Here is a 27,532-nt window from a genome sequence, read left to right as displayed (position 1 = left end):
AGCAACTTGGTCGAGGAGGTGAAGATGGGATATGAAACTAAGCATGTGTTGGATCCGGTGTGGCACGAGCTTCAATGCTTCTGAAAAGCAAATCAATCTTCTTCAGGACTGGAGGGACTTTCTCAAGGTCGTCGTTCAATTTGCTTTTGCAATGCCCTCATGTTATACCCTGTTCTAATTAAACTTTGACTTAATATCTAGAACTTATAAGTAATAAATTTATAAGAACAAATAAGTTCTGCTACTTTAAAAATTAGTTCCACACAACTTCATTTAATGAATTATAAGCAAGATGATAAAATTGCTAACCTTATTCAAGATATATGCAATAAAACTAGGTTTTGATACCAACTTAAACGTATTCCACAAATACAAGAACCAGAAAATAGCACAATTAGTTAGTTTTTGGAATTAGAAGTATCAAAAAGCAAACTATATGGAGTTCTTGAATAAATCAATCATCAAAAAAGAGAAAAAACCACCTCAAACTCAAAGAGCTCATCTCAATTTAAAGGAAAAGTTACGTCTTCCACCAAATATTTAATAGCCATAATAAAACCAAAGAGGTGAAACAGAAAAAGAAGACAGGCTATCGGCTAAACATGGAGGCATAACTATGGTGATGGTTGTTTATGGCAATCGGCTAAACATGGGTCATAAATATGATAATGGTTGTTCAGGTAATAATTAGGTCAATTAATTGTAATTAAAATCCAATTATGTAAACATCCAATTAATTCCTTAATGGATGAGAAAGGCTTCAGAAATTGGAAGGTTTGGATGTTAATATAATAAATGATTAAAAGACCTTTTATGTAATTCTATCAAAACACAAGCTTAATTCAATTGTACCTGATACTCAACTTGGCACCAAACATTGTCACTTACCAAACCTGCCCCTAGTCTTAAATGTCTGAAAGGTTATATAAGTAATTATAGCAAAATTAAAGCTGTAATAACTTGTATTTAATGCTCCAATTATATTTCAAACACTCTCACGTTTCCAAAATAGCCCCACCCTTGCGGTTGAAATCTAAAAACTATATTTGCCCTAAACTTGTTCTTATATAGTATAAGGATATAAATATTACTCAAGTTGTGAAAGTACCTTTTGACGCGAAAATCAACATTTTTAGATGAAAATCGCTGGTTACTCAATCACTTCACATACTCTTTTTTTTTCTTTTTTTTTTAACGGTAATAGTGTATATACTTTTAGTATATATAAGATTTACTCATAAAATATTATTACAAAATGCTAATATAGGAAACATACCTGCTACTAAGGTTGAAACAAACTATAGGGAAAATCATATTATCGATACTGATCTTTGTCCAAAAGATTAGAAATACCACTAAAAGAGAGAAATAAATTTAAGAGCTAATGATAATTTTTCTAAGCAATATTAGCCTAGTTAGAGAGTGTTAGTCTGACAACACGAGACCCTTCTACTGATCCTATCCACAAATTTCCATTATGTTCATTTACATCACTACTAAACCCCCATGTCACCCCATTTCCAGCTCCTATTATCTTCAATATGTCACCTTCCGGACTCAATTTAATTATCATTCCAAGTGGATTAAAAATCCCATCTCTTGAGTTAGTTGCCACCCAAAATTCACCTTGTTGGTTTCTTTTGATGTTGTATGGCCTTCCTGGAAGTTGTGCGAAAACATCAACCTTACCAGCCCTGGATGGCTCAAGCCAATACCTCAACACTCTACTGTTTGTGGTTTCAGTAACAAGTAGGGAATCCCCATTTTGGCTCAGTGCTACTCCATTTGGAAACATAAGATGATCCAGAAGGACCGTTACTTGATGAGTCAATGGGTCATATTTCAATGGCCTTCCTGTATTGTCATCACTTGATATCACATAAGCAAATGCACTTCTTGGAAATCGTGTGCTGGTGTCAGTAAAATATACTATACCACTATATTGATCTACCACTACATCATTGGTGAACCTGAATGGAATTCCTCCTGCTTGCTTTGCCAGTGGTCTAGCTAATCCACCATTAGGACCAACGGCCAGGAGACCCATGTAGGCATCAGCAATGTAAAGATCACCAGTCTTCTGGTTAAAACTAAGTCCTAGTGGTCGCCCACATCTGGCCTCTGCGTAAACATGATTAAATGGACCTTGACAACCAATTCTGTATGGAGTTGTTATAGCAAAATCGACCCAACGATTCAGAATTGCAACCCACTTAATTATGTGACCATCAGAAATGCCCGTATACGGGCCACCACCATACCAATCAAAGGCAATACTCTCAGGTCCGGTTGCATCATAAATCAAAAAATTTTTAGAGTCCTTAATTTGACAACTAACAATTCCAGCATTATAGATCAATATAGCTATGAGAAGTAGGGTAGAGAAAGATGCAAACCAATGCTTAGAACCCATACTGAAAAAAGAATTGAAAAGAATGGAATTTACAGCAAGAAGCCGAAGAAAGGTTTTTTTTTTTGTAGTCTAAAATAGAATAATGTTTTGAATCACTTTACATACTCAAGTTGTCTTGCATATTCTTAATTCAAATACCGTTTTACACGAAAGTCGACATTTGTAGATAAAAACTCTTGGTTACTAAGTACAAGAACCATTGGAGTAGAACAACCCTTATTTTTTTCTTTTTTTATTTTTTTTCAAAATAAGATAATAAACATTCCCTCAAAAGAATAATCATGAGAAAAGTATTGCACTTATTGACGATATTTATCATTTAACTTATAAATCAAGTAAAGAGAAAAAATTTCATCAAATATGCAAAATCTAGGCATAATTTTCTCTACTTTACAAAATATACTTTCCTATAAATATACATCTTATAATCACATAATAGTAATTTCCAAGTTAAAGGAGAAAAAAAGTTTTCAAACAATATATATTTATCTCAAAAGTAAAAGGAATTTGAATTACTAATGGTGTGGAATTTGTTACTCCATGGATATAACTGAAAAAATTTGAAACTTTTTGGGGCAAATTTGCAAATTTGGACAAGATGTTAGAAAATTTTGGACAGTGTCCCCTTAAATTTGGATGAAACTCCTTGCCAGCAACCAAAGATTAACAACAATTAAATGCAATTCATCTTTCAAACATCAAGTCCAAGCAACAAATACAAAAATACTATCAAGTACCACACATTTTCTCCCCCACACTTAAAATACACATTGTCCTCAATGTGTAAGGAAAGAAAAACTACAACAGATAGAAAGAAATACTCCCCAGTGCAATAGCTGAGATCCAAATCAACCATGAATCACGAATGTGAGGACCCGTAAATTTTCCGTATTTTATATTATTTTATTTCCTCGCACGCAATTTTTCTTCACTATATCCTATTATTTCGATTTTCCAGAGATTTTATAAGTGAGTAGAGTTTTTTTAAATCATTTTCCTAGTTTAAATTAGTTCATATTAAGTTTGAAGTGCATTATTGATGTGGAACCCGCTAGTGCGGTAAATGTGATATATTTTTGACGACTCGTTGGAGTTTTGTATCAAGTGATAATATTTTACAAGATGCTAGGAGACAATTAGAGGTTAACTAGATTAATTAGTATTGGGAAACAAGAGGATGAGATTAAGCATAGGAAAGGACAAGTGTCATGAAGTCAATGGAGGTTGGACTTTGACCAACTTTCTTCCACCTTTACTAAATGCAAAATTGACCAAAAATCTCCTCATTTTTCTTGCATCTTGGCCGAACCATAAAGGGAGAAAAGAGAGGAAAAAACACAAGAGAAAGACTTCACTTTGTTCTTCAATTCTTGTCCAAATTTGGAGTTTAAACCGATTAAATCACAAACCCTTCCATAAAAGTGTTATCTAAGGAGGAATAAAGGTCTTGGTGGAGTGATTTTTGAAGAAGAAACCCTAAACTATGATCTTTCCAATAGTTTCAAGGTAAATTACCTAGAAATTTCCTTTTACTCTTAATAATTGCAAATTAGTGGATTGGAGTTGTTAAATATGTATTTTTGTGAGATAGTTTATGATTTGAAGTAGGGTTATGGTAAAGTTCAGTTTTTATAGTGAATATTTCTGTCCTCATGTGATGATTAATGAATAGCCATGGTTTAATAGTTTGTTATGTGTAATTTTGAGCTTGGATATGCTAGTTTCACTTGCCTCCGAAGAATTTCAGCTTGTGTAGCTAAATTCCAGCTTAGGGTTTCCATTTGGTAGTAATTTGTCCTGCTTTTGCACTGCATGTTCGTCCTTGAGAGAGGCCGAATCAGCCCTTCCTCAAAACATGAAAGTTGTAGATAATTGAGTTAGCTACCTACTGGTAAAATTTCAGCTCAATCGGAGCACTTTATATTGTGAAATGATCGAAATACCCTTGACTGCCAACAAGCCTTGTTTCACAGACAGTTTTCTATTTTCTCTGAGATTTCGATTTTTGACCATGAAAATGCATGATTTGATTTTGGAGGTCTTCATAAGAAATGTAGGTATATGTATTGGCTTCGAAACGCCATAAGATTCGTCTCAATCCGACAAGTGTAGCTTCAGTTGTGGTTATCATGCTGAAAGGTGTGTTTTATAGCCCATGATTTGTATGTGAAATTGGGTTGATTTGAGTTGAGATTGGTGATGATATGTAGGGTGGAAAGTAAAGGAATTTAAGGGGAAATGCTGTCCAATTTTCTAGACCATTTGGTTCTTTTAAGTTTGAGTTGCATTGTGGTAGAATGTGGGGTTTTGGGGTTGTTCGTAACCCTAGCACCAACTGTTATCCTTTTGCTCAAAAGTCACATTTTATTCTTTTGTACTAGTAATTAACTTGGAGAGGCACCCTACTTGTAGTCGAGTTTCATGTATGTATTCCATTTACTTGGTTGTGGCTGTGGAACCATAATTGTTTTACCTTGATTATTTTAGGGTTTCTTGATGATTAAAGCCACTTTGGGTGAAAACTTTTAAAGTATCTGCACTTGAACTGATGAGTGTACCAATCCCCTCATTTGTTGCTTAACTTGGTTTCTGTACATGCAATCTGTGATTTGAATGACTGTACTATCTGTTTATTCTGTTTGAGACGAGGGTGTATTTTATCACACTCGTTCTCTTATCTGTATGCCTATTTCCTGTGTACATTTGACTCTGTTATCTATGCTTAATCTGATGTCGTTGGAGACTTGTATCCAATGATCTTTCTGTGACCTCTGAGCTCAAAACCTGTGGCTACTTATTCGAGTCGAGTCGGTAAGGGCCTGATCGATTAGATAACGAACCATGGCAGTCTGTTTCTGAGAAATCTTTGGATATTGGAGACTCTGAATTTCTGGTATACTGGAGTATTACCACTTTTGTTTCTGTTGAGGTGTTCGGACCCGGTAAGGGGTATGTTTGGTGGACGGAATTTGGTGTAAAGTGGGGTCTACGGACATGGTTGTTCTTTATATGTTGACGGAGAGTCAACGGGTTTGGATCAAGTACTGCAAATGGGAATTTTAGGCTCCCGAGAGCCACTTGTATCCTTTCTATCTAAGGTGTTTGGTTATTTCCCTATTTGGTATGCATATGTGACTAATTGAACATGAAATTTCATGATTCTTGACTGCTATTATTTTGGTACCTCATTGAGCGTAAATTCACCCCCTTCCCGTTATCTTTATTTTTCTTACAGGGGACAAACTTTGAAATCATGGTTTTGGAAGAAAGGGTCGAGCTAGTGTATAGGTTATTTTGTTAAGCTATTTTGCAACCGAAACCCTAATTGTATTTTGAATAGTATGAATACTTTGGCTTGTACTTTAGTTAATTTGTTCAAGACTCCGATGCAAATAAGTATTTAACCTTGTTTTTGAAGTGTATTCCTTTGAGATGTTTTGCTTTTATGGCTTTGGTGAACATTTCATCTAACCGTTGGACGATCGGGCGAGTGCGACATTTGGAAAAGAAAAAAAATTTCTGGCGGGAAAATTCTTCAGAGAATCCGGCCGTATATCTGGCCAGTTCTTGGCATGATTGATAGGAAAAGTTGAAAAATTTTGGATCAGCTACTGCCTCGAATCCGGCCAGTAATTCGGCCGGATTGTGACGTGGCCATTTCGCTTCATTTTTTTGTTTTTGTTTCTTTTTTCCTTGAAGTGTTCAATCGATTTCCCATTTCACCGTATGATTTGGTAAGTTACATTTGAGCTTGGTGGTCTTCAATTGTTCGTTTTCTTAGGGTTCTATCGCACGTAATATAGGGTTCGTGTGATTCGTCTCCGTAGTCCTGGCGAGAGCTACGCAGGCGGTCCGCTAAACCCTTTGATTCGCCTTAGGGGGAGGTGGGGCTGTCACAGTTGGTATCAGAGCTGGTTCGCGTGTGGCCTCTGCGCGGAGTGAGTTTGGACCAAGTGGTGTTATGGTCCTGATTGTGTGAATAAGTGTAAAGGACTTAGTGCTTTTCTTGGGTGTAGGCTATGAATCGTGCCTGTTATAAGCGTAAATCCCTTATTATGGTACTTGAGGAAGATAGATATGTATGTTGGGTAGGAATCTCTAATATAGATGATTTACTCTTGGGACCGGCCGGCTCGAGTTGTGAATTATCTTATTTGGGATTCTTGTAACCGACTACTAAATAGATGAGAGCCTAGGTTGGAAAGGACTTGGGCGAACTAGAAATGTGATTCTATGGAACTTCATGTGATTTGTTTGGGTGTTGTTAAGTATGATTGATCTTGATTAAGATATAAATTGTGTTATGCTCGTAGATTAGGGACGGAACCCTAGAGGGGGAAAGCTTTTCGTTAGTTACTTTTGTACTTTTGACCTAGTTGGTATATAGTACTTTTGATGACCCTGATACTTTCATGGGATTTCTTTTGCTTGTATCTAACTGACTGCTACCGTGTGATTTGTTTGATAAAGTTGTGTTAGGTAGATATATGTCTTTTGATCTGTGTGTATCTCTTGTTACTTGTTCGTGCATATATTTATCTTTAATATTATTTTCACGTTTCGACCATAGATTGGTTAGACCAATGGAGGGTACTCGTAGTGGACGAGGTCGTCGACGTGGTGTTAGGCAACCCTCGAATGAAGGGAGTATCCGGGAACCAATACCTGAACCAAATCATGAACCTAGGGTCGACCCAAATGCTCAGGTAGCCGCTGCTATCCAGCGCATGACCGATCTGCTAACCCATGTAGTGGAACACCAGAGCCAAAACCCTAATCCTCAACCTAGTAATAATGTAGAGGGCGAGGATAGAGCCCTTGAAAGATTTCAGAAGTTCTCCCCACCAAAATTTCTTGAAGGACCAGATCCTGACGTGGCTGAGAGGTGGCTGGAGAAGATGGTCGATATTTTTGCTGCGTTACATTATACCGAGGAGAGACAAGTGACATTTGCTGTCTTTCAAATGGAGAGAGCAGCCCGTTCTCGGTGGAATATCATAAGACTGAAATGGGAAAGAGAACAAACCCCGAGAACGTGGGCGAACTTCATGAGAGAATTTAACGCCAAGTTTTCCCTCCTCTAATCCAAGAAAAGAAGGAAGATGAATTCATTCGATTTCGCCAAGGAACTTAGACTGTAGCTGAGTATGAGAGTCAATTTACCCGATTATCTAAGTTTGCGCCCGAACTGATTGTAACCGAACAAAGACGGATAAGGCGTTTTGTCCAGAGATTAAATGTTGAGATTCAGAAGGATTTGGCTGTGGCCCAACTTAGTGCCTTTAGTGATACTGTGGAGAAAGCCCAACGGGTTGAAAATGCTGGGTTACAGGTGAGAAACTTTCAAACCAAAAAAAGGAGCTCCCCTGGGAATAGTTCGGAACAAGAGGATAAGAGTACACCCCCTAAGATTTGAAAGGGAAATGGAGGAGTACAACAACCGGGGGTGTCGAGTGGTGTCTCACAAGGAGGATCGGCCTCTGCTACTCGTGGTTCCTGTGGATATTACGGAGGGCCAAATCACACGGAGGTAAATTGTTGGAAGAAAGAGGAAAAATGCCTGCACTGTGGGAGCGCCGATCATCGGATTGCTGACTGCCCAGTTCGATTGCGAGAAGGGAAAGGGATCCAGCAACCAACTAAAACTAACCCTGGACTGTCGAAAGAGGAAGGGACTGAACCGAAGGTACCGACTCGAGTGTATTCCCTAGACCAATGTCAAGTCCCTGACTCATCTGAGAACGTAGAAGATACGATCCTCGTATTTTGTCCTTTACCTCAGAGTTTGATAGATTCGAGTGGTAAGAAAAATTTCGAGGACGAAATTTCTTTAAGGTGGAAAGAGTGTGAGGACCCGTAAATTTTTCGTATTTTATATTATTTTATTTTATTTCCTCGCATGCAATTTTTCTTCACTATATCCTATTATTTCGATTTTCTAGAGATTTTATAAGTGAGAAGAGTTTTTTTAAATCATTTTTCTAGTTTAAGTTAGTTCATATTAAGTTTGAAGTGTATTATTGATGTGGGACCCGCTAGTGCGGTAAATGTGATATATTTTTGACGACTTGTTGGAGTTTTGTATTAAGTGATATTATTTTATAAGATGCTAGGAGACAATTAGAGGTTAGCTAGATTAATTAGTATTGGGAAACAAGAGGATGAGATTAAGCATAGGAAAGGACAAGTGTCATGAAGTCAATGGAGGTTGGACTTTGACCAACTTTCTTCCACCTTTACTAAGTGCAAAATTGACCAAAAATCTCCACATTTTTCTTGCATCTTGGCCGAACCATAGAGGGAGAAAAGAGAGGAAAAAAACACAAGAGAAAGACTTCACTTTGTTCTTCAATTCTTGTCCAAATTTGGAGTTTCAACCGATTAAATCACAAACCCTTCCGTAAAAGTGTTATCTAAGGAGGAATAAAGGTCTTGGTGGAGTGATCTTGAAGAAGAAACCCTAAACTATCATCTTTCGTATAGTTCCAAGGTAAATTACCTAGAAATTTCCTTTTACTCTTAATAATTGCAAATTAGTGGATTGAAGTTGTTAAATATGTATTTTTGTGAGATAGTTTATGATTTGAAGTAGGGTTATGGTAAAGTTCAGTTTTTATAGTGAATATTTCTGCCCCATGTGATGATTAATGAATAGCCATGGTTTAGTAGTTTGTTATGTGAAATTTTGAGCTTGGATATGCTAGTTTCACTTGCCTCCGAAGAATTTCAGCTTGTGTAGCTAAATTCCAGCTTAGGGTTTCCATTTGGTTGTAATCTGTCCTGTTTTTGCACAGCATGTTCGTCCTTGAGAGAGGCCGGATCATCCCTTGTTCAAAACATGAAAGTTGTAGATAATTGAGTTAGCTACCTACTGGTAAAATTTCAGCTCAATCGGAGCACTTTATATTGTGAAATGATCGAAATACCCTTGACTGCCCACAAGCCTTGTTTCACGGACAGTTTTCTGTTTTCTCTGAGATTTCGATTTTTGACCTTGAAAATGCATGATTTGGCTTTGGAGGTCTTCATAAGAAATGTAGGTATATGTCTTGGTTTCGAAACGCCATAAGATTCGTTCAATCCGATAAGTGTAGCTTCAGTTGTGGTTATCATGCTGAAAGGTGTGTTTTATAGCCCATGATTTGTATATGAAATTGGGGTTGATTTGAGTTGAGATTGGTGATGATATGTAGGGTGGAAAATAAAGAAATTTAAGGGGAAATGTTGTCCAATTTTCTGGGCCGCTTGGTTCTTTTAAGTTTGAGTTGCCTTGTGGTAGAATGAGGGGTTTTGGAGTTGTTCGTAACCCTAGCACCAACTGTTATCCTTTTGCTCAAAAGTCAAATTTTATTCTTTTGTACTAGTAATTAATTTGGAGAGGTACCCGACTTGTAGTCGAGCTTCATGTATGTATTCCATTTACTTGGTTGTGGTTGTGGAACCATAATTGTTTTACCTTGGTTATTTTAGGGTTTCTTGGCGATTAAAGCCACTTTGGGTGAAAACTTTTGAAATATCTGTACTTGAACTGGTGAGTGTACCACTTGTAGACACCAAAATTTTGATGTAATTTCATTTTTAGTTTATTTGTCGTGCTCGTTTTTTAGTTTTTAGTTTCTAGTTTTTGTTTTTAAGTTTTAGCATAGAGTTTCTTGAGGAAAAAAATGAAAAAATAGAAATTTTGTTTTATTCAGCTTTATTTATCTATTTTAGTCATTTCTACTTAATTTATTTTTTATTTGGTTCATTTGGAAAAAAGGAAAAGAGAAAATCATGAAAAATGGAAAAAGAAGGAAAAAAAAAGGAAAATTTGTTCACAAAAATATGTTTTTTATTCAATCTTTTGGCGTTTTATTTTTATTAAGTTATTTTGGAAAGAAAAGAAAAGGAAAAAAGGAGGGAAAGATTTTGGAAAAAAGAGTTTAAAAATGTCCATTTTTGTTGTTTTAGTGGTTTAGATTTTTTTAAATTATTATTAATATTGTTACTTAGTTTTGTTGACAATTTTGTTAATTTGTTATTATTATTTATTTATCTTTATTTTTATCAATTTTGCTTGATGAAAAAAGAAAAAAAAAGAAAAAGAAAAATGATGATGAGAATCGCGGCACGCAAGCTGCGTTTTGGTCGCAGCTTGCAAGAGAACTTTGGGGCAGCCCCTGGCTGCAAATTGCAGAAGAAGGACTGAAGGTTTTAGGGTTGGGTACCCCGTATAAGTAGAATGAAAAGCTACAGCCGCAAATGGGGAGTTGGAGAGGAAAATGGGAACAAAAGTCCGAAAGAAAGGGGGTGACGGAAGGAAGCAAAGAGGCTGAGAAAAGAAAAGGTTACGGGAAGAGCTGGAGAGGAAGGAACCAACGAGAGCTTGAGGGCTGAACCAAAAGGGGAGGTTTTGGGAGAGGGTTCGGACTAAACAAAAGAAGAGAGTTTGGAGGATAGAGAGCGGCGGCCGTCCATGAAAGGAAAAGAAAAACGAAAGGGACGGTTAGAATCTGGGCTGAGGGAGATTAGAAGGGGAAGGAGAATCCAGTAGCAGTTGGGGTTTCTGAGAGAACCTAAGCGCAAGAGAGAAAGCGGTCAAGCCGGAGCAAAAGGAAAGAAACCAGAAAGGAGGGTCACGGGCTAGAAAGCTACGGGCAATGAAACGAGGGAACGGCAAAGTCTGAGCTCCAAGTCGCGGTTCCTCCAACGCTGGCTTTCCTGGGGCAGAACTCTCTTCTTTCAGTTCGGGTTCGTACTTCTCAACCCTATAGGCGACAAAGGTAATCCGTTTTACTCAAGATAAATGTAGACATGTTGAAAATTCTGGAAATCTAGCTTGTTCTCCCGATATGATGTTCCCTCTCTTTGTGTAAATGGATAACCCGGGTACTAGTTTTACATCGCTGTGCTTAGAGCTTGTGTTGTTGTCACTCATGAAACACAGGGTATAGGAGTCATTCCTAGCTTCATTTAGTTGATGTTCAACCCTAAATTTGCCGAAGGAAGGTTGTAAAAATTTTCCAGATTTGCAAGCTCTCTTCGGCTGGATTTCTTTTTGTGTTCAAACATAATAGTTGCAGCCCTGCGCACAGAATCTGTCTTTTTGTTGGGTTGTTGAAGCCCGTGGTCTATATGAAATTTGAGTTGCTTGGCGTTTGTTTGTGTGTACCATCCATAAGTTTCTGCTCAATGTTACAATCAGTCTTTGCGTAGTTGAATAAGCAAGCACAGAAAATGGCTTAAAATTAAAGACAAGTCTGTTTTGATGTTTCTTTGGCTGTTGTTTTGTTGTTTCTTGTCGTTTGTGTTTGGGCTTCGATGTTAAGCAAAGTAAACGTTGAGTTTTTGGCTGTTTGCTTGGAGTTTGATTCTCTGGATAAGCATGCTTGATAATAAAATGGGTGGAAGTCTTGATTGAACAAAATCTGGTTTGATGTTAATTGTGTACCTGGATTGTATTAACAAAGGGGATTTGAAGGTTTGTGAGATTTCTAACCCGCAAACAAAATAAGTTTTAGTTGACCTCTTTTCATATAATATCAGCGTGGGTTGAATTGCAAGGTTGAAGCAGAATTTTGTCGCAGCAATGATTGATAGGAGCTGCGTTTTTCACTTCCCTCTCCCTGTCTCAAGCTCACACATCCAAATTTGTTTAATGATCTTGTGAATCTGATTATTTCTGTCTTTGGGATTAGCTATGTTCCTGCTCTTTGGCTTTGGTTCATCACCTGATTTGTTGTTCAAATCTGATGCTTTAAAGAGAGTCTGCCAGTAAAAACGTTGCCCAGAATTGGTTTGCAGACGTTTGTTGTGTTGTCTTGCTGAAAATGTTTGTACATTGCATCTGAGAGTTGCAGAAGCTCTTGTGAAGAGGAGAGCTTCGACTAGGCTGCATAAAGTTCTGGAAAATGCATGTTTCAGTTCCTCTCTACCCTCGAATTCCCTTGTTTGCTTGTCTAAGTGCGCATTCATGGCGAGCATAGTGCACCTTGAGCTGCAACTTTACAGCAGAAATGTGGCAAAGTTGCAGCAGATTTTAAGTTTCTTTTCTTTCTTTTCTCCTGCTTTGTGCACTCATGTCCCGGAAGTTGGGTTTACCACACAGTTTGGGAGGTTTAGCTCATGTTCTTGATGCTAGAGAGCTGGATTGTATCTTCTGATTGAGACGGCATGTTTTCTGTTTCATGTTTTCCTGCTGTTGTGCGAGATGGTCAGGAGCGAAAGAATGGTTAAAATTGCAGAAAGAATGGTAGAAGCATAAGTCACGTAGCTGCATGTTTTACATGAAAATATGTTCTGGAATTTGCACTTTGACCCCCCAAGTCTCCCCTTGTCCTGTTATGGCCCAATCAATTGAATGATTTCCTCAATTTGGTCCTTGGTAGCTTTTAATTTTACAACTTCATTGCTTGTTTGTTTCAATTGACTACCATGCTTTGTTTCAATTGCACTTCATTCATGACTTTAAGGGTTTTATGACCAAGTGAGCTTGTGTTTGCCTATTTTCTTTAATTTTCCCAAATAAATTGGTACCTTGACCTTTTCTTTTATTTTGGAGGATAAATAAGTGATTTCACTTCATTTTGACCCCAATTGCAAGGGAGGTAACCTCTATCTCCTTGATTTTCATTTCTCCTATGTGATCCAACGTGCTAAGTGTGAATTGCATGTCTACGTTGCTTTCCTTACCTCCTTGCATGCATTTACTTGCTTTTACTTTTATTTAAGTTTTATGGGGTATGTGTACACCTCTTGGCTTATAATAGATAGGGCTCGGAGAGCATCTGGTCCATTTCCCCTTCCCCTTTATGTTTTATGGGGTATGTGTACACCTCTTGGCTTGTAATAGATAGGGCTCGGAGAGCATCTGGTCCATTTCCCCTTCCCCTTGGTTGCTTGCTTTTGTTGCTACATGTTTAATTGCTTTATTAGGCTCCTGCATCTAGTCGAGCATGCTAAGTGTTACGTGTTACGTGTTTACAAGTGTTTTGGCATGTCTACTTGCTTTCATAGCCATGAATGAATGGAATGGATGAATGTACGTCACCACACTAGTCCAACGCTAGTTGTGGCTTCTTTTATCGTTTCCACTAGTCTAATGCTAGTAGGAATTCATAGAAAGGATTTTTCCTTTGTTCTTTCATTAATGCATTATTTGCCTTGTTCACTACATATCATGCATTTTTCCTTAGTTTTATCATTTGGCATGCTCCTCGAACCCCTTTTCCCCTCATTTTAGGATTTTTGCATCTCATACTAGTTATAGGGTTCATTTGCCTGGAGAGTCCCCTTAAATATGGGATATAGACGAGTGTGGCTTTTTCTAAAGCCTTAGCACGCTTGTATCCTCTCTATAAAAGGGCAAATTGAGTCACGATTTAGGTCTCCCCGTACCCAATATGCATGAATTCCCTAGGCTCATGCATTCTCAATCCACTCTATCATCACACTTTCACTTTTGTCTCATTTGCACACATGCACCTTTTTTATCACTTTCACTTGCACACGAACACTTTTTTATCTTCACGTGCACACGAACACTTTTATCTTCACTTGCACACGAGTACTTTCATCTTCATTTGCACACCGACACTTTCGTACTTTTCTTTAAATTGCATACATGCATTTTTGCCCACTTGCACTTGGAGTATATATTTGCATTCAAAGACATTTGCACACGTCCACTTATATCGTATTTTTATCATTCTTCCCACTTCACAAACTCACATTTTCACATAGCATGCATTCCACTCATTTTTACGTCATTTAGGATCATGTGTGACCTCTCCGAAGGATCATTATTGGGCTTCACAATTAATGTGATTGGCACCACTCACCCTTTGAAGAGAAATTTCCCCCATGTCCCCCTAGGTCTAGGTTTGTGCATTCATATAGACATATCCAACACGCGATACATACCTTGGGTAGAAAAATTAGGAAAAATTGGTTTAAGTCACGCAACTAGCCTTGGCTAGGTCGAAGGGGTGCCTTGGATTTTTATCCTTGCCTTCCCCTTCGTCAAATGTGACCCCCGATCCCTCTTTTGGTTACGTAGACCCAAAAGTTCTCTAAAAGGGTTTATTTATTTTTTTTATTCAAAAACAAAAATCATTTTTGGGTGACTTGGTACACCCTAACTCCGTACCAAGTGGCGACTCCATTTTTGGATACAAAAAACCCTTTTTGAACTTTATATGGCCAAACCGTCGCACTATCAAGTCCCATGGCCTTTATTTTCATTTTGCACACGTTCACACCACACTACACATATCACATCAAAAAGTGGGGCGCGACACCACTCCTCTCATTTGTTGCTTAATTTGGTTTCTATACATGCAATCTGTGATTTGAATGACTGTACTATTTGTTTATTCTGTTTGAGACGAGGATATACTTTATCACACTCGTTCTCTTATCTGTATGCCTATTTACTGTATACCTTTGACTCTGTTATCTATGCTTAATCTGACGTCGGTTGGAGACTTGTATCCAACGATATTTTTGTGACCTCTGAGCTTAAAACCTGTGGCTAGTTATTCGAGTCGAGTCGAGCCAGCAAAGGACTGGTCGATTAGATAACGAACCACGGTAGTCTATTTTTGGGAAATCTTTGGATATTGGAGACTCTGAATTTTCGGTATACTCGAGTATTACAACTTCTGTTTCTGTTGAGGTGTTCGGGCCCAATAAAGGGTATGTTTGGTGGACGGAATTTGGTGTAAAGTGGGGTCTACGGACATGGTTGTTCTTTATATGTTAACGGAGAGTCAACAGGTTTGGATCAAGTACTGCAAATGGGAATTTTGGGCTCCCGAGAGCCACCTGTATCCTTTCTATCTAAGGTGTTTGGTTATTTCCCTATTTGGTATGCATATGTGACTAATTGAACATGAAGTTCCATGATTCTTGACTGCTATTATTTTGGTATCTCATTGAGCGTAAGCTCACCCCCTTCCCGTTATCTTTGTTTTTCTTACAGGGGATAAACTTTGAAATCATGGTTTTGGAAGAAAGGGTCGAGCTAGTGTATATGTTATTTTGTTAAGCTCTTTTGCAACCGAAACCCTAATTATATTTTGAACAGTATGAATACTTTGGCTTGTACTTTAGTTAATTTGTTCAAGACTCCGATGTAAATAAGTATTTAACTTTGTTTTTGAAGTGTATTCCTTTGAGATGTTATGCTTTTATGGCTTTGGTGAACGTTTCATGTAACCGTTAGACGATCGGGCGAGCACGGCATTTGGAAAAGAAAAAAAATTTCTGGCGGGAAAATTCTTCAGAGAATCCGGCTGCATATCCGGCCAGTTCTTGGCCGGATGGACAGGGGAAGTTGAAAAATTTTAGATCAGCTACTGCCTCGAATCCGGCTAGTAATCTGGCCGGATTGTGACGTGGCCATTTCGCTTCATTTTTTTGTTTTCGTTTCTCTTTTCGTTGAAGTGTTCAATCAATGTCCCATTTCACCGTATGATTTGGTAAGTTACATTTGAGCTTGGTGGTCTTCAATTGTTCATTTTCTTAGGCTTCTATCGCGCGTAATATAGGGTTTATGTGATTCGTCTCCGTAGTTCTGGCGAGAGTTGGGCAGGCAGTCCGCTAAACCCTTTGGTTCGCCTTAGGGGGAGGTGGGGCTGTCACAATGAACCATTACCAAAGCATAAATATCTGCTAACACTGTCCAAAAGGTAAATTTGAAAATGGAAAAGGTCAAGTTAAATATCCTACAAAAAAAGATTAAAAACAACAAACAAATCAAGAAGTAATGAAATAGCCATCCTAGAGATGAAACTTCAGGCATCATCTTCATCTTCATCGCCATCATAAGATGGAGGAATGTCTAGGTGTTATTCGATTCTCTCCAAGCGAGTATCCATTCTTTCCAACTGATACTCGACGTCATCCAAGTGAGTGAAGAGCCGCTGCCAATTCGATTGTGACGGTGGAGGAGGAGATGCAGCAGTAGAAGGTCCGGCTTCCTCTTAACCATGTCAGGCCTTTTGTCGCCTTTCTCGCATAGGTTGAGGATTATGCTCCATACCAATACTAAGATGGCGAAGGGAAGAAACTGATAGCTCGGTTCTAGGTTTTACAAATTCCCAAGTTACTCCTTGCAAGTTAATGTTGAACCGCTCGAACACCAAAGAAAGCAGACGAGGAAATGCCAATTTGAATGAAGTAGTCTGCCGCCTCGCCGTAGACCTTATGTGGCTAATGATGATGTTTGGCTGTGAAAACCCGAGAAAATTTTTGTGTAAACCATGTATGTAATATATCCATTTTCGCCATTAGAACTATTATATACCAATTAATAGATTAATTAAATGTCTAAAATTTAATATTTCTAAAATGAACTATACGAACCAAATAAAAACATGGTGTATATACCGTAAGTTGTATGAATTGAACATATTATAGTGAAATGAGCTACATGTCTAGTTAATTTCCTAAAAAAATAAATCAAATGTGTGAGAATTTATGAGATTAAGGAGATACAAATAAGATTAGGAGTTAACGAGTGAATTAAGGAAACAAAATTTTAGTTTAATAAAATAGATGAAATATTGGTAAAAGACTAAACTAAACTGGAATTGTGAGGGAATTACCATGCAGCTTTGAGAGTTATCTGATATTAGAAGTGGAATGGTGTGGGAGAGCTTGGGGATTTGGACACCACCAACTGATGAAGCTGGGTGATCAGTTACCTAGTTATTATCGACAGAGAGAGAGTGAGATAGAAGGTTGCAACCAGTGAGAGAGTTCTGCATTTTCTCCTTGGACAGTAGCAACCGAGGAAAACAGAGAGCTAACCATTCTTTCTTCTAAACACAAACACCGAGAGCTAGGCCAGTGATAGGCGGAGGAGGAAACTTTGTTAGTTTCATTCCTGGTCAGTTATCACCGAGAAGAAGAGGGCAAGCAAAGGCAGTTTGAGGAAACCGAAGCTAGGAGTTGGAACAGTCCACAGTTACGGTGTTCTAAAGGAAAAGATGAAGTAGCTGTGAACCAGAAAATTGACTCAAGACTCGAGAATAGTTCCTTTGGATAATTGGTGAGTGTTGTCGAATGTATATGCCTTATTGGTTATGTTTCTTTAAATGAATTTATGTGAAAAATGTGCTTGTTTTGAATATTGCTAGTGATTTACTGTGGTGTGTATATCAATGTTCCCTCGCCTTCATAGTCGGGAGTGTACTTTATTGCACTCGATTTAGTTGAGCTCGAAAGTTGATTATTGATTGAATGATACTGTAAATGTGCATGAATGTAAGCCTTTGGCTGAATTGGGCCACAAAATCCTCTGTTCAACGAACTATTCGAGCCAACAAGGGGTTTGGTCAGATAGGACAGTAGCTTTGGATAAATGTTTTGGTATACTCGAGTACTACCTAGAAGTTGGGAGATTACTGAATTGATTGTTGAATGTAGGGGATTGTTTATTGTTTCAGAGGACATAAGGGGGTGAATCGGCGGAGTGAATGCAATGATATTGAAATGAATGTTCAATGACAATGAAATGAGTGTCTCTTGACACTGGAATGAATGCTCAATGACATTGAAGTGACTTTAATGCAAGCACCGTATCCTTTTAAAAGTGATTGTACAGTGAAATGTGTAGCGTTTGTTTAATTATAATGATTTAAGTGTTTATTAATTGTTACTTGCTTGGCAAACCTCACTGAGCTTTAACTCAACCTTTTAGCTTTGTTTTCCTTACAGGAGCTGGTGGTTGAGGATCACTCGAGGGTTTTAGGAAGTTAACTTGGAGATCTTGTGTTTGTGAATCTTTTAATATTTTTTTTTAGGTTGAAACTTTTGTATTGAGTGAAGTATTGTATAAGATTTGAATGGTTGGTTGTGGTTATCTAAATGTTATCTCTGGAATTAATGTAAGTGAGTGAGCCCTGGCAAGAGCCAGGCAGGCTATCCGCTAACTTCTAGGGTACGCTTTAGGAGAAAGTGGGTCATCACAGGTGGTATCAGAGCTCTTAATGAGCTCACACCGGGAGAGGATTCTTGGATTGTGGGGTGTGGCCTATTAAGTGTAAAATGAACTATCATTGTTGAGGAAAAATTAGATATGTACGTCGGATAGGAGTCTCAAATGTGGATGATTTACTCTTGGGACCGGCCGGCTTGAGTTGTGAATTATTCTACTTTCGGATTCTTGTATCCAAGTATTAAAAAAAAAATTCAAATATTGGTATATTTGTAAATTTGGAAGGATTTAGTATATTGCCTTATGATATGATTAGGGATCATGATTAAATTTGGAAAAATAGAAACGAAGGGACCAAATCTAGCTTTTGAAAGTTAAAAGTAAAGATCCAGTAGTGAGATCTTAAAGATTAGTGCAAATTCTACTTTCAAGATGAATAATTTTACAATGGATTATATGTCATCTCTTACCCAAAAATGTGAGTTTAGACTTAGAAATTTGAGTGAAATAGTAGTTTAAGTAAGAACCAGGTGCATCCTTTCGGCAGTGTGTTTGAGGGCATCGAATGACTATTCATTGTGACTGTTCAAGAACTTACTTCTATCTGGATCGAGTGATACTAGTTCAAATGGAGTGGTACTAGTTCAAATGAGTAAAAGACAGAGGCTAGTATTAACAAATGATAGAGCTCATATTAAAATGAAAGAAATGAGGAAATTCACAAGGATGTGACATGACAGGATTCTACAGTTGGAAACTAATATGAAAAAGGAACCTATGGAAGTAGAACCAGACAAAGAAATTGGGTCTAGTGGGACTGTCCAAAATTAGATTAATGAAAGTTAAGTTGAATCTAAACTAATGGTTGAGCTAGTAGCTGTGTGGTTATGATAATTTATGTGTTATTGAATTGCTTCCTTCTTTGTGTGTGTTTATAGAAAAAAAAATTAAAGTTTGAGATGTATGGAGAATATCGGATTGTATTTGTAAATTGCTTGGCTTTCAAAGTTGTATAAAGTTAGTGTGCAATGTAACTTATATTGTGTAAATGTAATTGATGATTATGTGTTTATTTTATTATTAAGCTGTAATGTTTAGCGGTCCTTGGGACTAAATAATTACTAACTTGAGTATATGGGAGTGATATTTACCATTTAATATATAAATTGGTAGTGAAACATGGAAGCTGGGCCGCGATGACGTGGTCGTAAACCTAGACAACCTCAGGAGCAAGTGGGAGAACGGGAACCTGTGGTTGAACAGAATCAGGAACAAGGAACTAATGTAGGTGACCCAGTAGCTACTGCATTAAACTGGATGACCGATTTATTAGAACGAATAGTACCTCAACAGGGACAAAGGGTTGGAAATGAAAATCAACTGAGGGGTCGGGAGGAAGGAGAATATAAAGCCTTAGAGAGGTTCTTAAAATTTTACCCACCTAAATTCTCTGGTGGTTTTGACTCGGAGATTGCTGAAAATTGATTGGAAAATATGGTTAACATATTTGATACTTTGAAATACTTGAAGGTAAGACAGGTAAATTTTGCAGTATTCCAAATTGAGGGGGCGGCTCGGTCCTGGTGGAATGTTATTCGAGCCAAGTGGGAGAGGAAGAGAGTCCCTTGGACTTGGGTAAATTTTACCAGGGAATTTTACCAAAAATATATTCCTCCGATAATCCAGGAAAAGAGAGAGGATGAATTTATAAGGTTTCGACAATGGACGATGAGTGTAGCTGAGTACGAAACTCAGTTTACCAAATTATCAAAATTTGCTCCTGAGTTAGTTATCATCGAGCAGAAGCGAAAAGGCGATTTATACAGGGGTTGAATTTGGAAATACAGGAAGCTTTAGCTGCCGCACCAATAAGCACATTTGGGGAGGCTCTTGAGAGAGCTCAGAGGATAGAAAATGCTAAATCTCAAATGAAAACTTTTCAGGCTAGGAAGAGGGGCATACCTAGCAACAGTGCACCCTTATCCCAAAAGAAGTTTGAAAGAATCTCGGCGGGAGGAGCTCAGCTGGGAAAGGAGCAATATAGGGGTTCATCTCGAGAAGGACAAGCGACGACCCCTCGTTCAACATGTAATTATTGTGGGAAAGGGAATCATACTGAAAATGATTGTTAGGTGAAGGGACGAAAATGCTTATTTTGTGGAAGTTCAGAACACCTAATTGGTAGTTGCCCAACTAGGATACCACGAGGTATTAACACCCTACCACCTGCACCTCGACAAATTAATGATAAAGGAAATTGACAAAGAATGCCAGCTAAAGTATATGCTTTAGATCAGCAGCAAGTGCCAGAGACAATTAAGGTGGTAGAAGGTATCATCCCCGTCTTCAACTGCCTAACTAAGATTTTGATTGACTCTAGTGCGATGCATTCGATTGTAATTGTTGATTTTATAAATAGAATTGATATGAAGTTTAACAAACTGCCTTGTGAATTAGGAATTAAAACCCCACTAGTGATCACAGTTTGGTAACCAAAGTGGTGTATGAAAACTATGAGAACTATAAAATAAAATGCGAAAGGAATACCCAGAACTCTTTACAATGAAAGGTACGAATTTCGAGGACGAAATTTTTTTGAAGGGGGAAGTATGTGAAAACCAGAGAAAATTCTTGTGTAAGCCAAGTATGTATTATCTCCATTTTCGCCATTAGAACTATTGTATACCAATTAATAGATTAATTAAATATCTAAAATTTAATATTTCTAAAACGAACTATACGAACCAAATAAAAACATGGTGTATATACCGTAATTTGTATGAATTGAACATATTATAGTGAAATGAGCTACATGTCTAGTTAATTTCCTAAAAAAAATCAAATGTGTGAGAATTTATGAGATTAAGGAGATACAAATAAGATTAGGAGTTAACGAGTGAATTAAGGAAACAAAATTTTAGTTTAATAAAATAGATGAAATATTGGTAAAAGACTAAACTAAACTGGAATTGTGAGGGAATTACCATGCAGCTTTGAGAGTTATCTGATATTAGAAGTGGAATGGTATGGGAGAGCTTGGGGATTAGGACACCACCAACTGATGAAGCTGGGTGATCAGTTACCTAGTTATTATCGACCGAGAGAGTGTGAGATAGAAAGGTTGCAACTCGTGAGAGAGTTTTGCATTTTCTCCTTGGACAGTAGCAACCGAGAAAAACAGAGAGCTAACCATTCTTCCTTCTAAACACAAACACCGAGAGCTAGGCCAGTGATAGGAGGAGGAGGAAACTTTGTTAGTTTCATTCCTGGTCAGTCATCACTGAGAAGAAGAGGGCAAGCAAAGGCAGTTTGAGGAAACCGAAGCTAGGAGTTGGAACAGTCCACAGTTACGGTGTTCTAAAGGAAAAGAGGAAGTAGCTGTAAACCAGATAACCGACTCGAGAGTAGTTCCTTTGGATAATTGGTGAGTGTTGTCGAATGTATATTCCTTATTGGTTATGTTTCTTTAAATGAATTTATGTGAAAATGTGCTTGTTTTGAATATTGCTAGTGATTTTTTGTGGTGTGTATATCAATGTTCCCTCGCCTTCTAAGTCGGGAGTGTACTTTATCGCACTTGGCTTAGTTGAGCTCGAAGGTTGATTATTGATTGAATGATACTGTAAATGTGCATGAATGTAAGCCTTTGGCTGAACTGGGCCATAAAACCCTCTGTTCAACGGACTATTCGAGCCAGCAAGGGGTTTGGTCGGATAGGACGGTAGCTTTGGATAAATGTTTTGGTATACTCGAGTACTACCTGGAAGTTTGGAGATTACTGAATTGATTGTTGAATGTAGGGGATTGTTTATTGTTTCGAAGGACATAAGGGGGTGAATCGGCGGAGTGAATGCAATGATATTGAAATGAATGTTCAATGACAATGAAATGAGTGTCTCTTGACACTGGAATGAATGCTCAATGACATTGAAGTGGCTCTAATGCGAGCACCGTATCCTTTTAAAAGTGATTGTATAGTGAAATGTGTACCGTTTGTTTAATTGTAATGATTTAAGTGTTTATTAACTGTTACTTGCTCGGCAAACGTCACTGAGTTTTAGCTCAACTTTTTAGCTTTGTTTTCCTTACTGGAGCTGGTGGTTGAGGATCACTCGAGGGTTTTAGGAAGTTAACTTGGAGATCTTGTGTTTGTGAATCTTTTAATATTTTTTTTAAGGTTGGAACTTTTGTATTGAGTGAAGTATTGTATAAGATTTGAATGGTTAGTTGTGGTTATCTAAATGTTATCTTTGGAATTAATGTAAGTAAGTGAGCCCTGGCGAGAGCCAGGCAGGCAGTTCGCTAACTTCTAGGGTGCGCCTTAGGAGAAGGTGGGTCGTTACATCGGCAATGGAATTCGAGCGTAGGAGGACTCCCGATTATGAAACATATAATCAAGAAAATAGATATCACTTTTACGGACCTCTGTATGACCCATTTTTTTGGGTATGACATTGTGCGCCATCATATAGATAATGAGATGATGGCGAAGTTCAAAGACACTCGCCAACATAATCTCCTTCCTTGAAAACCTAAAAGGTTGGTACTCCAAACTAAACCTATTCATGGCGTGGAAAGGATCCCACCGCCTATTAGGTGCAACAGACCCCTTCTTCAAGTCAACCGCCCGGCCTTAGTTGTTACATCCCAAAATGGCAGCTAAGCGCTCTCGCGACAAAACAATACGTCTCCCTTGCACCCATGATTCCACCATCTCACCACTGTGATACTCTTTATAATCAATGTTGGCGTAGAACTCTCACACCGAGTCAGGGTAGAAGTGAGTTGGTAATTTGAGAATCAGCGCCCAATCAAGTTGATTAAACGCCTCCGAGATGTGATAAACCATTTCAATTTCTGCACTCACATGCATGTCTCAGAGGAACTCCAAATTAGCATGCGCCTCATGTCACTCTTGATTTCAAAAACTAATGAACTTGGCACTATCAAAGACGGTAGTTTTAGCACTACGAGAAGTACCCTCCCCTTGTTGTCTCCGCACCGGTTGAGATGAAGGTGACCTCTCTTCTTAACTTTCTTCAATATCCTCACTCACCTCCATTTCATCGCTACTAGAGGATGAATAGACAACTTGCTTTCCTCTTGCCATAGTACCTAAGAAAAGAGTTTCAATTATCCACATGTACTAAGACGCATTACATATTTTTTGGCAATAAAGAATCCCAATTGACTCAAATAACCATAAAGACATATCTCCATGTCATAAAAAATTAAATAAACATATTCCAATGACCGCTATTATGACATACGAGAAATGACATATTAAAAACGTCAAAAATTGCTAAAATCACCAATGTGTCAAAATAGGCTACAAATATATCCCAATTAGTGATATTAGCCCTAATCATGATTATAGCAATTGATATTTAGCAACAATATTGCACATTTAACTATAAACAGGGTTAAACAAAAGTTATCCCAATAACTCACAACATTCATCAAAATTACTCACTATACACAATACACATGCTAAAACATTATCAACTAATCATTTTTAATCATAATCATCTATCACAAATGGCTCAACAACATTTCAAGCTAATTTTTCAATTTTAGCCAAATATAGCAAATTTAAATTTTAAAAAACTAATAATCCATCAATTTGCTATATTTGAACATGTAAACATACTTAAACAACCTTATTAAACATAATGGAAGCCACAAATATCAATATATATCATCAAAAATTGGAAATTAAAAGATGTCAAAAAACTCAGGAAATTAAAAAATATCAACTTCTAAAATACCAAGATTTGATAAAGAATCTTATCTCAATCACGTAGATGGATGATGTTAATGATACAAAAAACCCTATGAAAGACTCTCCAATTGACCCCAATTGCTTGGATAAGAATTGAGAAACCCTAGTCTCGAATCTCCTTAAAACCGATTATTGAGGTGTTTTTGTTGGATTTTAATCGGTTAGAAAGGCTATATGATGCTCAAAAGGTATTGGGTTGATAATTTTTAGCAAAGATATGGAGCAAAAATAGAATTTTGTGAATTGTGTGTGAGTGAAAGAAAGAAAACGCGGCTGGAAGAAGAAGGTGAAGAAGAAAACTGAAAAAGAAAATCACGTTTTAAGGCTTTTTACCAACAAGATAATATGTGACTTTACAAAACGCGCCTTCAAGTCACATTTTGCTAAGTCACATTTTCTTCATATTTCTTGTAGAACTAAAAACGCAACTTCAAGAATACGCGATATCAATTCATTGAAGTCGCATATTCTGTTTTGTCTATGCAAAATTGAAAACGCGCCTTCATGTATACGTGACTACATGTCGCGTATTCAAGTCGCGTTTTCTGCATTAACTTTGCAGAAATGAAAATGCGATTAGGGTAATATGCGACTTAAAGTCGCGTATTGCTACAATCCGTGTTTTCTTCTGCCAAATTTTGCAGAAATGTTAACTTTTGAAAATTACACATGATATCCCAATTACTCAAAATGCATCCTAACATGCACATATAAAATGATCAAAACATGCATTTTACCCCCTTTTAATAGATCAAATACATCTTTAACGCATATTGAGGGGTTAAGTTTCTTGATCGAATTTCACCCTTTTCACCTCAAATGGTCATCTTTGCTTCCGTTTGCTGATCCTATAACACAAAAATAACAAACTAATTTAAATACATGTATTAAACATAAAATCATATCAAATTAACATATATAACTTAAACATTGGGTTGCCTCCCAACTAGCACTTTTGTTTATGGTCGTTGGCTCGACTTAAAGATTTGAATCTTTGAGTTGAAGAAGAGTCACCCAAAGGAAGAGTCCTTTGGGAATGATTTCCCCCATCAAGTAGAATTTTAACCGTTGTCCGTTGATCTTGAATCATTCGTTTCTTGCATTAACCACTTCAACGACCCCCTAAGGAAATACTTGAATAATTTTGAATGATCCCGACCACCTTGATTTAAGTTTTTCGAGAAATAACTTAAGGCACGAATTGTATAAGAGAACCTTTTACCCCACCTTAAATTGTTTGGGTATAAGATGCATATCATGTCAATATTTCACTTTATTTTTATAGATCTTGGCATTCTCATAAGCATTTAGACGGTGTTCCTCGAGTTCACTCAATTCAAGTAGTCTCCTTCCACCTGCAAGACGAAAATCCATATTAATTGATTTGATAGCCCAATATGCCTTATGTTCAATTTCTACCGGCAAATGACAAACTTTTCCATATACTAATCGATACAGCAACATCCCCAAATATGTTTTAAATGCCGTTTGATACGCTCACAATGCATCGTCGAGTCTTCTTGCCAAACTTATCTCGAGTTATTCACCGTTTTCTCCAATATGAGTTTGATCTCTTGATTTGCCAATTCCGCTTGTCCATTCGCTTGTGGATGGTATGGAAGTGATATCTTGTGCCTACAATCATACTTAAGCAACAAAGAATCATGAAGACTTGGTTAATGTAAGAACAAACTCGTCCGAAAAATTCTCCTTAATTGGAACTTGATCATTGATCGGGATATACTCTAATCACGATAAATGATTTGCCACAAGGTTCTCCGATCCCTTTTTGTCTTTAATCTCTACATCAAATTCCTACAATAAGAGAATCCAACGAATTAGACACGATTTTACATCTTTTTTATGGAGCAAATATTTAAGAGTTGAATGGTCCGTATAAATGATAACTTTAGATCCTACTAAATAGGATCTAAATTTATATAAGGCAAATATTACCGTCAAGAGCCCTTTCTCCATGGTCGCATAGTTAATTTGTGCTTCATTGAGCACTTTACTTGCGTAATAAATCACATGCAACATTCCTTCCTTCCATTGACCTAACACAGCTTCGATTGCGTAGTTGCTTGCATCACACATCAACTCAAATGGTAGCGACCAATCCAGTGATGTTATAATCGGTGTTCAGGTCAACTCCTTTTTCAACCTATCAAAAGCCATTAAACATTTATCATCAAAATGAAATAGGGTATCTTTGCACAGTAAATCATATAATGGCTTAGCTATCTTAGAAAAATCTTTAATGAAACGTCTATAAAAGCCCGCATGTCCAAGAAAGTTTCTAATCCCCTTGACATTGCTTGGAGATGGCATTCACTCGATTACTTCTATTTTAGTTTTGTCTATCTCAATTCCCCTTGTGAAAATCTTGTGCCCTAAAACGATTCCTTTTTGGACCATAAAATGGCACTTCTCCCAATTCAATACGAGGTTCGTCCTTTCACATCTCTGCAAGATCAAATCCAAATTATAAAGACAATTGTCAAATGATGAACCGTATACTGAAAAATCATCTATAAAAATCTCTATAATTTTCTCAATATAATCAGAAAAAATTGCCATCATGCATCGTTGGAATGTGGCAGGGGTATTGTAAAGGCCAAATGTCATCCTCCTAAAAGCAAATCTGCCATATGGGTAACTAAAAATGGTCTTTTCTTGATCTTCGGGAGCTATTGCTATTTGGTTATAACCTGAAAATTCATTAAGGAAATAATAAAATTCATACCCAGCAATACGTTCCAATAATTGATCAAGAAAAGGTAGTGAAAAGTGATCTTTTTTAGTGACTGCATTTAACTTTCTATAGTCTATACATACTCTCCACCCTACCAAAAGTCTAGAGGGAATGAGTTCATCATTTTTTCCCCTTAACTATGGTAGTTCCACCTTTCTTTGGGACAACATGAATTGGACTAATCTATACACTATCCGAGATAAGAAAGATTATATCTGCTTCTAACCACTTGATAATTTTTAATCTTACCACCTCTTTCATATTCGGATTTAGCCTTTTTTGTAATTCGACCACCGATTTGCAATTGTCCTCCAAAAGAATGTGATGCATGCATATGGACGGGCTAATTCCTTGAATGCTGGAGATGGTCTATCTGATAGCCTTCATGTGCTTCCTTAAAACCCTTAGCAACTTATTAAGTTTCTCATCTTCCAAGTAACCACTGACAATCACGGGTAGAGTCTTATTTTCACCAAGAAACTCATATTTCAAATGGCTAAGAAGTGGCTTGAGTTCAAACCTTGGAGCTTCTATCTCCGAAGGTGGTGGAAGTCCCTTCCCTTGTCCAAGGCTCTCGTACAAATGCCCTTTCTTATAAGGAGGTTGTGCATCTAAATATTGGGTCAATGCTTCAATTTCTTCATCGTATTTCTCTTGCAT

General features: G+C 37.4%; 1 protein-coding gene across 1 annotated transcript; it reads right to left on the bottom strand.

The window, feature by feature from the left end:
• Positions 1–1,411: 1,411 nt before the first annotated feature.
• Positions 1,412–27,532, bottom strand: LOC113769294 (protein STRICTOSIDINE SYNTHASE-LIKE 10-like). Its single transcript, XM_027313756.1, has 2 exons — positions 27,393–27,532; positions 1,412–2,414 (listed from the first exon to the last, which is right to left on the bottom strand). The coding sequence occupies exons 1-2, from the start codon at positions 27,530–27,532 to the stop codon at positions 1,412–1,414; spliced, it is 1,143 nt and encodes a 380-aa protein (XP_027169557.1).

The sequence above is a fragment of the Coffea eugenioides genome, chromosome 4 (assembly GCF_003713205.1).
Source record: "Coffea eugenioides isolate CCC68of chromosome 4, Ceug_1.0, whole genome shotgun sequence".
Taxonomy (NCBI): Eukaryota; Viridiplantae; Streptophyta; class Magnoliopsida; order Gentianales; family Rubiaceae; genus Coffea; species Coffea eugenioides.
The sequence above is the reverse complement of the archived record's forward strand: the minus strand, read 5'-3'. Positions and strand labels throughout refer to the sequence as shown.